The sequence below is a fragment of the Lutra lutra genome, chromosome 1, assembly GCF_902655055.1.
Source record: "Lutra lutra chromosome 1, mLutLut1.2, whole genome shotgun sequence".
NCBI classification, from domain to species: Eukaryota; Metazoa; Chordata; class Mammalia; order Carnivora; family Mustelidae; genus Lutra; species Lutra lutra.
The window spans coordinates 204,984,291-204,998,166 of NC_062278.1; the positions used below are offsets into that span (position 1 = coordinate 204,984,291).

The following is a 13,876-nucleotide window of genomic DNA, read 5'->3' on the forward strand; positions in this document are numbered from 1 at the left end:
TTAAATCATAAGGAAGAAAAAAATACATTTTCCTTTTTTAAAGATTTTATTTGAAAGAGAGTATGCATGTGCATGTGAGGGTGAGGGGGGCAGAGGCAGAGAATCTCAAGCAGAGTCCACAGAGCCTGATGTAGGGCCGGGCTCAGTGTCATGACCCATGAGATCATGACCCGAGTTGGACATTTAACCAACTGAGCTACCTAGGTACCCCAAGAAAATACATATTCAGTACTCTGCTGCATCTATCAGAAAAAACCTGCATATAAGTGGACCCATGCAGTTCAAGCCAAGTTGTTAAAGAGTCAGCTGTATTGTGTCTCAGTGTCTCAACCTAACCCCCCCCTTTTTTTCTTAAGATTTTATTTATTTGAAAGAGAATAAGAGAGCGCGTGGGGGGGTTTGTGGGTAGAGGGAGAAGCAGACTCCTTGCTGAGCAGGAAGCCTGATGCCAGACTCAATCCTGGGACTCCAGGACCATGACCTGAGCTGAAGGCAGTTGCTTAACCAGCTGAGCCACCCAAGCACCCCTCAATCTAACCCTTTTAATAAGAATTAAAAATTATGTTTGTATTAATGTTATTTAAAATTTCAGAACAATATACTGTCTTGAGAACCTAGGCTGTTTTCTAAATTGCTTTTTCTTTAAATTATGGCAAAATTAGATTGCTTTTTAAAAACCATGTGTTAACCACCTTAGAGAGTTTCCTCTGTCAGACTTCCTCATCCGTCCAGCCTAGAAGCAGCACAGACATTGTTGGTTTTGACACAGTAATTACACCCTTAGAACAGTTTTAGTGAATTGGTGGGAGACAAAGGTACATGTTAAAGGTTAATCACAGAAGTAGCCATCTGAATAAGCTGCACTGTGTTGCTTTACTCTCTACTACTAACACAGTCACACTTCAGGCCACCAAATGTGTGGGGTTTTTTCCCCACATTGACCAATTCTCTAACATCAGCTAGCTGTCCTACAATTCAGTTGATACTGTCTACTTGGAGTTAGTGTCAGGTCCCACAGGTTAAGGGATCCGTCCTACAAGATTGCCCTCAAGCTCATATACCAATCAAGTCCTAGGATATCATCTGTACTTCTGATTGACTAGCTATCAGTTGGGGTTCTTACTACCCCTCCTTAGGTTTCATAATTTGTTTGAACAACTCACAGAACTCAGGGAAACACATTTGCTGGTATATTATGTAATAAATGATATGATAGAAGATACAAATGAATAGCCAGATAAAGATATATAGGAGCCTCTGTCCATATGGAATTGGGGTGCACTACATTCCTGGCATGTTTACCAACAAATCAGTTCCCTGAACCCCATACTTCTGGGATTTTTATGGAGGCTACATCCCATTGGTACAATCCATTAGTATCTCAATTTCTAGCCCTTCTTTCTTCTCCAGAGAATGGAGTGTGGGGCTGAAAATATCAAGCTTCTCATCATGGCTTGGTCTTTCCGGTGACCAGCCTCCATCGAGGAGCCCACCAAGAGTTGTGTCAGTAGAACACAAGATGGATCTAGCATTTTTATTATCACTTAAAAAATTGTAAAGGTTTTAGGAGCTCTGGCCAGGAGCCAGAGAGAATAAAATACATATTTTTTTATTATACCACAGTATCATTCATCTAGGTAAGATAAGGAGGCAACTTCTAAGGACAAAAACAAAAGCTGTCATATAAATGCCTTGATAGTGTGTATAGTACTAGGAAAGGTCCAGGTTTTCTGTTCCTGGTCAGTTAGCCTGAGCTGGATAAAGGGGATTCATTTGGAACTTCTCTTGTAAGAACCCTCTTGAGTTGGGTGCTTCCTAAAGCATCCACAGTGAGTTAGATGCATGTGCTAGAAAGAAGGCCTTCTTTTTTCTTTCTTTCTTTCTTTTTTTTTTTTTAAAGATTTTATTTATTTATTTGACACAGAGAGAGAGAGAGAGAGAGATCACAAGTAGGCAGAGAGGGAGGCAGAGCGAAAGAAGGAAGCAGGCTCCCTCCCGAGCAGAGAGCCCGACACCGGGCTGGATCCCAGGACCCTGAGATCATGACCCGAGCCAAAGGCAGAGGCTTAACCCACTGAGCCACCCAGGTGCCCTGAAAGAAGGCCTTCTGATAGTGAATCCCAGGGTTTGGGTTTCATTTCGCATCCATGAAATTGCTTGTTCCTCTGCCCTTTTACAGGGCAGGAACTGGGGCTTCACACAGGGCTGGTTGGTCAGTCTGGCTGCACTAAGTGAAGGGTACTTTGGGGAAGGGGACCTCACATCACTTGCTCCTTTTGCAACTCTTCATTTGTCATTTCACCTCTTGTCCCTCTTCCTCTTTTTCTTGCTGTTATACGTCCCCTCCGTGTTGGATGGTTCATAACCCCTCATCATAGTGTGGAATTACCGAGAATGACAAAGAGTTAATCAAAAGCCAGACTTGGCTCCGGGACAAACAGGATTCTGGTCTGCCTCTGCAACTTTAGATACGTCATCTTAAGCAAGTGATTTAACCACAGAGTCCATTTCCTTATCTACATCATGAAAATAAAAGAATTTATGTTGCAGTTACTTTGAGGGTTATATAAAATATTAAGTCCTAAACACATTCCCTGGCACATAGTAATCCTTTAATAAATAAATAATAGCTGCTGTTGTTTTCTTCTTCCTCTTCTCATTAGTGCCATTCCTACCTTGGGCCTCAGTTGCTTTTCACATATTTAAAAAGTACCCAAACATTTATTCCCACACTGTTGGTAGTGCCATTTTTATCCTTTTTTTTTTTCTTTTCCTTTTTTTCTTTTTTTTTAAGTAGTTATGCTCCACACCCAGTATGGAGCCCAACATGGGGCTTAAACTCAAGACCATGAAATCAAGACCTGAACTAAGATCAAGAGTCAGATGCTTAACCAACTGAGCTACTCAGGCGCTCCATTCTTTTTTTTCTTTCAGTACATAAACTTAACAGATGCAATTCAGATCTCTAGTAACTTCCCTGAACATCCTCCTCTCCCAGAGTAAATGCTATTTTAAGGTTTTTAGCTTGGTGTCATATTTTCTGTATCCATCTGGGTATTGATTTTTAGTTACAAATATTAGACATTCCCCCTCATCCACCTTTTTTACTCAGAAAAAAAATGACTAAAGGATAGTAGTTAGCTCAAGGAATTTGTGGGAGGGCTGGAGAATGGTCTTGGAAACTGTAGCCAGGCACAGGACTCAGGTCACATTGCTGGCCTGCTCTGGCAGATACTTTCTGCCACACCCCTGGGCACAGGTCCTTGCTCTACCACAGTCTCATTGGGATCTATGCCATCTTGCTCCATTTCTGCCATATTCCTCCACTCTCACCAGAAAATGGAGGTTGTGATTCTTGCTGCCTCATGTTGCTCCCTTCTGAGTCCAAATTTCATGCAGTGTGTCTAATTTGGGAAGCTTTGGTCACATGCCCGCACTAGCTGCAGGAGAGGTTCGGAGAATGAGTCTGGCTTCTGCCTTAGAGAGGCAGCGCTCATTTTATGATGTATTCTGCAAACATGGGTGTGCAGCCAAAAATGGGACTGCAGTCAGCTACTCCCTCACTGGCACATTGTGGGCTGATTGGATCCTGATCATCACTTTGGATTGGTGAACCACGTATTGCTCCTTTTCCTGGCCCTTCATGTCCAGCCTTTTACTCAAATTTAAATCTCTTCCCTTACCGTATTTCTAAGTTCATTCGTATAAGAGTTTGGTAAATGTTTAATACGTGAGTAGAGACTTTACCATTTTCAGAAGAGTGTTAGTTGAATAGGAATTCTACCAGGGTCCCTAAATTTTTGCTAGACTAGTTGTTAAAAGGTGCAGGTAGGTTCCTGTGTGTGTGATTCCTTACCTAGTGGGGTGTTTTTCTACCACGTTGAGCACTGTCCTCAACCATCCCTCCTCAGTGAGATTCAGAACATGAAATGCAATGTGAGCTACATGAGTTTCCTAGTACTGTTTTTTAAAGGGGACAAAAGAAAGGTGAAATTGATTTTTTAAATCACATTTTATTTAATCTAATCCAATACTTCAACCTGTAATCAGTATAATATTAAAAACTATTTTCCCCTTTTTTGGTACAAATCCTTGAAATCTGGTAATGTTTTGAACTTGTAGCACGCTATAGTTTGAACATTACAGGTAATGGCCAACTACATGTAGAGGATATTGGACCAGCACAACTTCAGAGGAATGTGAGGGAAGAATTGTTTACTCTATCCTGTGGAAATAAAGTAATTTTAAAAGTTGTTTATGAGGGGCCCCTGGGTGGCTCAGTGCGTTAAAGCCTCTGCCTTTGGCTCAGGTCATGATCCCAGGGTTCTGGGATCGAGCCCCGCATCGGGCTCTCTGCTTGGCAGGGAGCCTGCTTCCCTTCCTCTCTCTCTGCCTCTGATTTCTGTCTGTCAAATAAATAAATAAAATCTTAAAAAAAAAAAATTGTTTATGAGGCAGAATTTGGAAATTGACCCCACACGTTCAGTTTATTTTCTTATTTATTTATTTAAAGATTTGTTTATTCATTCTTGAGGGGGGGCGCTGAGGGAATGAGAGTCTCAAGCCAACTCTGCACTGAGCAGAATATCACGTGGGGCTTGATCTCATGACCCTGAGATCATGACCTGGCCTGACACTTAGAGTCAGCCACTTAACTGACTTGACTGTGCCCCCAGGTGCCCCTTTTCTCCTTTAAATGAAATATTGATTTTATTTTACACTTTAGCCAGAAGAAAAAAAAAATCCAAGAAGTGGTACTAGATATGTTTTTTGGTTTTGGTGTTTTGTTTTTTTTTTTTTTTTTGGTTTTTGTTTGAGTTTCAGTGATTGGAAGAAAAGATTCCTAGTATCGGTAGTACATGTGTTACTTCATGGTTTCTCATTGTTCCTTAGTTGGAATACTTAATCCTAATGTGTTGAGCTTTGAATTACTTAGGTTATGAATGACACTGAGGAAAAAGGAAAAGATTTTCCATCTGCAAACTAATTAAGAATGTTGACAAGTCAGGGCCAATAAAACTTCTAGACTAGTGGTTATCCAGGTGAGTAGAATCACCTGGACAGGTTTTGTTTTAAGATATTTTAGAAAGAGAGAGTCTCATGGAGGGCAGAAGGAGAGAGAGTCCTGAAGCACACTCTGCGAGCACAGAGCCCAACACAGGTCATCTCTGTCACTCCCCCCGCCCCGCCGATATCATGACCTGAGCAGAAACTAGGAGTCATCTGCTTAACCATCCTAGCCACCCAGATGCCCTTCACCTGGAGAGTTTCTTAAAATGAAAAATGGCTGGGGCACCTGGGTGGCTCATCCTGGCTCCATGCTCAGTGGGGAGTCTGCTTGAGAGTCTCTGCCCCTCCCCCAACTCATGCTCCTATGTGCACTCTCCCGAAGACCCTTGCTCTCGGTCAAATAAATCTTAAGAAAGGAGAGAATGGCTGCTTCCCTCACCCTATGCCTTGAATTCTGATTTAGTGTAGGTAGGACTGGGGTCACTTCTAAATGTTCGCATTTTCCCCCAATTTTATCAAGATCATATAGCATGTATAAGTTTAAGGTATACACCTTAATGATTTGGCTTACATATCATGAAATGATTACCACAATAAAAGTTTGGTTAACTTCTGTCACCTCGTATAGATAAAAAAGGTAAAGAAAAAGGAAGTTTTTCCCTTCGTGATGCAAGCTCTTAGGATTTACTCTCCTAACTTTTCTCTATACCATGCAGCCATATTAGCTATAGTCATCCTGTTGTACATTATCTCCCTAGCACTTCTGTATCTTACAGCTCTGAGTTAATACCTTTTGACCACATTCATCCCGTTCTTCCTCCTCCCTGTGCCCACTTTTAGTAATCAAAAATTGATCTCTTTATCTATGAATTTCTTTTTTTAGATTCCATATATGTGAAATCATGTAGTATTTTTCTCTGACTTACTAGCATAAAGCCCTCAATGTCCATCTGTGTTTCACAGAGGTCAGAATTTCTTCATCCGTTGGCAAACACTCAACCATTTTCCTGTCTTGTTATAAATAATGCTGTGAACATGGGGTATAGATGTTTCATTGACATAATGTTTTCATTTCCAGAGAATATTTTTTTTTTTTTTTTAGATTTTTATTTATTGGGGCACCTGGGTGGCTCAGTTCACTAAGTGTCTGCCTTCGGCTTAGGTCATGATCCTGGGGTCCTGGGATTGAGTCCTGCATAGGGCTCCCTGCTCAGCAGGGAATCTGCTTCCTGCTTTCCCTCTGCTGCTCTCTCTCTCTGTCAAGTAAACAAATAAAATCTTCAAAAAAAAAAAAAGGATTTTATTTATTTGAAAGAGTGCATGAGAGAGAAAGCAGAGGGAGGGACAGAGGGAGAAGCATACTCCCTGCTGATCTTGGAGTCCAGTGATGGGCTTGATCCCAGGACTCCGAGATCATGACCTGAGCGGAAGGCAGATGCTTAACCAACTGAGCCACCCGGGTGCCTCGAAAATTTTCATTTCTAATAAATTTCCAGGTTGATGCTGAATATGCTGCTCCATGGATCACAGTTAGACATACCTTCTAAAAAAACTTAATTGGTAATGTACTCAGTGGAGTAAGGAATCTGGGAAAAAAAATTCATGAGAATAAAGAAAACAAAACCAGCTCAGAATTGAGATTTAATTACAGTGTCATAGCTGTACAGAAGAGCCAGAAAGCAGTCTTCCCAGGTTGAAATATAAAGTCAGAATGCTCAAGAAGAAAGTAGTAGTGCCGTACATATTATGTGGTCAAGAGCCCAGAAATACAGTTATACTTCTCTTCTGATACGGGATGGGGGGGGTAGCAATTAAGCCTCTAAAGAACAAAAACAAAAAACATCGTGTGGTGAGCACAGTAAAGTGAAGGACAGTAAAACTAGACAGGCCTTTGAGCTGTTATTTATGTTAATGTGACTGGTTTGTGTGATACCCAGGTTTTAATTTCTAGTGTGGTAAATATCAGTAACTATACCCATGTTAAAAAGAAAAAAAAAAGGCTATTGGGAATCCTCAATAATTTTTTGAGACCAAAAAGCTTGAAAACAACTGTTCTGTAGTAACTGGTTTCATAAGTTTCCTTTACGACCTTATGTAAAGCACTGGTTCTAAACTTGAGCATGCATTAGTCACCTGGAAGACTTGTTAAGATAGATTGTTGGCCTGTTCCCCAGAGTTTCTGATTCAGTAGTTCTGAGATGGGACCTGTGAACTAGTGTTTCTAACAAGTGCCTGGGTGATGTTGGCCTGGATGATGCTGTTGGCCTGGAAACTGTATTTTGAGATTCATTGGTATAAAGAAATACTGCTTATAATGAAGGAAACCTAGGTATTGAGTACCTACTTAATTTATGCTCATAACAACTCTGTAGGGAGTTAAGTGTTCTCCCCCTTTTTATTTTTTAAAGATTTTTTTTTTTTTTTTTTTTTTTTTTTTTTTTTTTTTTGACAGCACAAGCAGGAGAGCAGCAAGCAGAGGGAGAAGCAGGCTCCCCACTGAGCAGGAAGCCTGATGAGGGGCTTCAGGGGCTCAATCCCAGTACCCAAGGATCATGACCTGAGCCAAAGGCAGACACTTAACTGACTGAGCCACCCAGGTGTTCCTCCCCCTTTTTATTATACCTGAGGAAACTGAAACTTGGGGACTCTCAGCTAGAAAAGTACAGCAGCAATTCAAGTCTAACTTCAGGCATATTCTCTTTACATAAACTCCTTGCTTATCTTTTTAATTGGTGATGGCTTTATTGAGATCTAATTCTCGTGTGATTCACCCATTTAAAGTATACAATTCAGTGGTTTTTGTTTTTGTTTTTTTTTTTTTTACATTTATTTTGGAGAGAGCACAAGTGAGAGGGGCAGACGGAGACAGAATATCAAGTTGACTCCCTGCTGAGCACAGAGCCAACCCAGGGCTCAGTCTCGTGACTCTTAAGATCATAACCTGAGCTGAAACCAAGAGTTAGACGCTTCACCAACTGCAGCACCCACGTGTCCCTGTTTTTTGGGGGGTGGGGCGGTTGATTTCTTTTAGAGAGAATGCACACATGAGCAGGGATTGGGACAGAAGGAGAGAATCCCAAGCAGGCTCCCCTCTGAGGGTGGAGCCCGATAGGGGACTTGATCACATGACCCCAAGATCATGACCCAAGCTGAAATCAAAAGAGTCAGGGAGCATCTGGGGGCTCAGTTGTTAAGTGTGTCTTCAGCTCCGGTCATGATCCCAGCGTCCTGGGCTCGAGCCCTGCATCAGGCTCCCTGCTCGGTGGGAAGCCTGCTTCTCCTCTCCCACTCCCTCTGCTTGTGTTCCCTCTCTCGCTGTGTCTCTGTCAAATAAATAAAATCTTTAAAAAAAAAAAAAAAGGGAAAAGATATAATCTCTCATCTGCCTTCTTTTTACCTTCCTAGACTAGTGTTAGATGTGTGTGTCTGGAGGAAAAAAATCTTTTTTTCAATTTACAGACTATACATGGCATCCTTTCATGCTGCTCTGTATGCTGAGGTAACAGCAACAAGAAATGAGTTGCGTTATCATCAGAAATGTGTGGTTCAGGCTATAGTAACCTTCCTTAGATTAAATTACCAGGAATCTTGTGGGGGGTGGTTTTATTGGCTTCTTTTTTAAAACAAAAGTATCTTAGTTAAGCATTCTTTAATGCTGCATTTCAGTAGCAATGTAAGGAGATCCCTCCAAAAGGGATTTCATAAGTTTTGTCTCTACTGTGTTTTTCACTAGGCTGTGGTGGGAGTAGTTTTGATCCTGGGTTGAGAATTGCACAACTGTGAAATGTACTTATCTTACTGATCTTTTAGAACATTGGTCCCCATACTTTTTATCACTCAGTCCATAGATAAACTATTCTTTAAACATACACCCAAGTATATTTTTATAAATTACATACTGGTACTACTATACCAACATGCAAAAACAAAGGGGGTCACAGTTTAAAACAAGATCTGATATTTTCTTCATAGATCCCACTTGATGGCCTTGCTTTCTTTGGTAGATAATTGTTGCTCTGAATGCTGTGTGATGCTGAAGAGTTTTGCATTTGTTTTTGGGTATTGTGACCTCCTCAGAAGCTTTGGGTATGGCAGCCCCTCCTCCTCACCTTACCTAGGGAGCCTGCCTGAGATGGCTTCCTTTTGGGGCTGGATTCCTGATGTTGCCTTGTTCACTCACCACTCACTGCCAAATCTTGTCACTGCAGGTACAGGTGCAGGTACAACAGTCTCCGCAGCAGGTCTCGGCTCAGCAGCTCTCCCCGCAGCTCACGGTTCACCAGCCTGCTGAGCAGCCCATCCAGGTCCAGGTGCAGATCCAAGGCCAAGCACCACAGCCGGCAGCCCCTTCCATCCAGACCCCGTCTCTGCAGAGCCCCAGCCCTTCGCAGCTGCAGGCGGCCCAGATCCAGGTGCAGCACGTGCAGGCAGCCCAGCAGATCCAGGCTGCAGAGATTCCAGAGGAGCACATCCCACATCAGCAGATCCAGGCTCAGCTAGTGGCTGGCCAGTCTCTTGCCGGGGGTCAGCAGATCCAAATCCAGACCGTGGGTGCCCTTTCCCCACCACCGTCTCAGCAGGGCTCACCCCGGGAAGGGGAACGGCGGGTTGGCACAGCCAGTGTCCTCCAGCCAGTGAAGAAGCGCAAAGTGGACATGCCCATCACTGTGTCCTATGCCATCTCAGGGCAACCGGTGGCTACCGTGCTGGCCATTCCACAGGGCCAGCAGCAGAGTTATGTGTCTTTGAGGCCAGACTTACTGACAGTAGACAGTGCCCACCTGTACAGTGCCACTGGGACCATTACTAGCCCTACAGGAGAAACCTGGACCATCCCTGTTTACTCTGCCCAGCCCCGTGGGGATCCTCAGCAGCAGAGCATTACCCACATTGCCATTCCCCAGGAAGCCTACAATGCAGTTCACGTCAGTGGCTCACCCACGGCCCTGGCAGCTGTAAAGCTGGAGGATGACAAGGAGAAGATGGTGGGCACCACGTCTGTAGTGAAAAACTCCCATGAAGAGGTAGTGCAGACCCTTGCAAACTCTCTCTTTCCAGCACAGTTCATGAATGGCAACATCCACATTCCAGTGGCTGTGCAGGCTGTGGCAGGCACCTACCAGAACACAGCTCAGACTGTCCATATATGGGACCCTCAGCAGCAGCCACAACAGCAAACTCCCCAGGAACAGACGCCGCCACCGCCGCCACAGCAGCAGCAGCAGCAACTCCAGGTTACTTGTTCAGTAAGTGACGACTTACCTGTAGGGCAGCCTGCTCTCCCAGGGCCAAGTGCAACACAGAACTTCCTGGCAACCTCTGGCTTGTTTACTGCAATGATGTTGGTCTTTCAGTAGTATATTTAATATTTTAGTTGAGTTTGGGGAGGGGGGAATAGAAGCAGCAGGTGAAAGCTATAGAACAGGCAGGCATTCTGTCCTGGTACTTGGAGGTAGATGAAATGATCAGCAGCTGCTTTGGGGATAGATGCCATGCATGCTTCTTTGTTATCCCTTTTTAAGAAGAATAAAGTTCTAGGGAAGGACTAATGGGACATGCCGAGTATTATCTGAGCTTAATTAGCTATTCTGTACACCACAAATGACTGAATCTAGTGGAACCCTTGTAGTTTAGTACACAGGCTATAAACTCACCACAACGGAGAGGCTGTGAAATTATTCCTTTTGAGTTATCTGTGGACACACTGTAGGTGAATTAGCAGATGTAAAATACTTCCTGGTGGGCCTGTTAAAAGTAATCACCTTTGGGAGTGTTAGATAAGCCACCACAGCGGTTTTTTTATGTTTCTTAAATAATCAAGCCTTGGTTAATTTTCTAAATTTTCTATTATGGAAGCTATGTTGAAAAAAATGTTTAACTTTTTATTTTGAAATAATCTTAGACTTACAGAAAATAGAACTCTTTTGAAATTCCAAATTTAAAATTAGCTTTTTTTTTTTTATTGTTAAGCCTTTTCTTTCTTTTTTTAAGAGGGAGAGTGTTGGTGTGAGCAGGGGGTGAGGGAAAGGCAGTCTTTTTTTTTTTTTTTTTTTTTTTTTTAAGAATTTATTTATTTATTTGACAGATGGAGATCACAAGCAGGCAGAGAAGCAGGCAGAGAGAGAGGAGGAAGCAGGCTCCCCACTGAGCAGAGAGCCCGATGCAGGACCCTGGGATCATGACCTGAGCTAAAGGCAGAGGCTTTAACCCACTGAGCCACCCAGGTGCCCCAGGAGAGGCAGTCTTAAGCAGACTTAAGCAGACTGTGCTTGGTGTGGAGCCCGACTCAGAGCTTGATTTTATGACCCTGAGATCATCATAACCTGAGCTGAAATCAAGAGTCGGAGGCTTAACTGACTGAGTCACCCAGGTTCCCCTAATTGTTACGTCTTTTTTTTTTTAAGGATACCACAGAGGTGTGGATAAATTTATTCCTTGAGACTTAGCAAACTTTAGGGCCTCTGGTCTCATGGGACTGCTAAACGCACTGTGCCTCAGAGGGCAGGGGCTCCTGGGAATGCATGCAAGGGGCTGGTATAAACAGAGCACTATTAGACTAGGGACCGTACTCAGAAACTCAGGCTGTAAGCACAGGCTGACCAAGCAGTTTCAGAGGCTGGTATATTATTATAGGTGACCTTGTTAAGGACTATTAAATACGCAGCTGTCAAGGCCTAGATGTAGAACTGTCATTGCTTCAGGTAGCTTATAGTCCAGTTTTGGAGTGATAATGTATGATTCCTGTTTTCTGAATTTCTTATAAGGCAGCATAATCAAGCGTGACATTTTATGTTCGACACACACAAAAACAAACTGGGTATTCAGAAACCATTCTAGGTTAAAAAGTCAACAGAGGCATCTTTGTGGGAAAAGTGGCATTTGATCTCTGTAGCTTCAACTGACAGAAATGGAGCAGCATCCTTACAGAGCCAGAGATGGACAGAAGGGACATGGCCTAGTACAGCATGAGAGGGGGACTATGGGAGAGGAGTTAGTACAGGGAGCAAAGGATCTATCTTCCCAAAGTGAAGAGTTGAGCTTGACCTGATCTGTGGTAGGAAATGTTTCCATAATCCTAAGAGTTGTGATAACAAGAATCAAGTATGGATGTGTAGAATTAATTGCATGTAGGTGAAACCAGCCTGGAGAATTATGATGTAGCTCAGCTTTTGCTCATAGGGATGGGGAGGACATCAGGCCTTTCCTCAGCTTTCCTGGTCCTTATGGTCCAGTCTGCAGGTCAGGCCTCTTTTCATGCTCATCAGGCTCTGTAATTTCCATTTCTGGGCCCTTAAGCAAGAGAAGATCCTTTTGGGAGTTCATCTTAGTAGGCCTGTGTTCTTCAGAGGCCAGTGTCTCCTTTGGGAGAGTCTTACAGGAATAAATGTCAGGTATTACCAGAAAAGGAAAATTTGAGAAGAATACCCATCATGTGGCAAAGGTGAGTTTGTCCATTTATACCACAAACATCCTTCTGCCCTCTGTATTGGGCTTAGTGCAGGGTGCTGAGGAACAGATATGAATAGTTTCTGCCCTTGGAGTACTCGTAGTCCATGGGGAAGATGATTGTGCTGTGATGTGAGTTGAACCCTAAGGAGAGCTGATGACAAAATATTGTGCTCTTCCCCTGGCATTGTCCTTTATGAAAGTTAGCACCTGCCTTTAAAACCAGATTTATGGTGAAGCCTCCCTCTCTTGAGCTTGCATCCGCCTCTGTCTGTGGCCCCGTTTCTCCACTCTGCTTTATTCCCAGCGTTCTCAGGCATTATCTGTACAAGCTGATTCTGCCTACTAACCAGTTTTCTCTTCAATTTATCACTGATTCTGTTCTTGTCAAGGTCAGCAGTGACTTCTTGTGGCCAGATCCAACAGGCATGTCTGTTTTTATCTCACAGCAACATGACAAAATAGACCATACCTACCTTCTTGGAATTCTCTGGCATGGTTTTCCTCCTATCTGCCACTGTTTTGGGTTTTTTTTTGTTTTGTTTTTGTTTTTTTACTTCTCAGGAGAGTTTACTGGTGCTTCTATCTGAACCGTACATAGTCATGTTCCTCAGAACTCGGTACTAGCCTTCTTTTCTCTGTAAATAGTTTCTGTCTGTGGCCTTGGTTTTCAGCACCCGCTGGATGGCTGGTGCCACTGAAGGTGATAGTCACTGACAGCATCTGCCAGGCACTATTTCAGTGTTACACAGGTTAACTCATTTAATTCACACACCAACTTTATGAGGTATGCACTACTATTTCTATTTTATAGATGAAGAAAATGAGACACAGATTAAACAGCAAGACCAAAGCCATGGTTAGTAAATAAAAGAGTTGGGGTTCAACCCCAGGTAGGCTGGCTCTGGAGCCAGGGATCCATGTCTTATACCCTGTGCTGCATTGAGACACAGAACTCTATCTCTAGACCGTGCCTTTTCCTTTAAACCTTTCTCATGCCTCCTCCTTTAAACCTTTCTTGTGCCCCCAGCAGCCTGTTTTTCATTCACTTGGATTTCTTGAAGCTATCTCAGCCCTTCATTAGCATCACCTCTACTGCTATTGAGAAATTCTCCTCTCGGGACACCTGGCTGGCCCACTTGGCTAGAGCATGTGACTCTCAATCTTGGTGTCATGAGTTCTAGCTGCATTTTGGTAATAGAGTTAACTTAAAAATAGATATATAGGTGGGTGGGTGGATGACCTGTTTTAAGAAACAAAAACAAAACTTCTCTTCTCAGAAAGTGGTACCATCTCCACCCATTTGTTTAAACTGGAAACCCAAGAATCATCCTTGAGTCTGCTTTCCCTTACTTTTCACAGCCAACTCGTCAACAAGCTACTTTGGTTCTACCACCACACTTCTCAGCATTTCTTAAAT

The 13,876-nt window shown here is 43.0% G+C and overlaps 1 protein-coding gene across 5 annotated transcripts in view; it reads left to right on the plus strand.

Moving 5' to 3' along the window:
- The window catches only part of QRICH1 (glutamine rich 1), a 49,246-nt gene that overhangs the window by 20,735 nt on the left and 14,635 nt on the right, over window positions 1–13,876 (plus strand). For all 5 annotated transcript variants that reach the window (XM_047694368.1, XM_047694365.1, XM_047694358.1 and 2 more), the window contains one exon: window positions 9,219–10,256. In XM_047694368.1, the coding sequence (XP_047550324.1) occupies window positions 9,219–10,256 (1,038 nt within the window). The remainder of the gene's footprint in view (window positions 1–9,218; window positions 10,257–13,876) is intronic.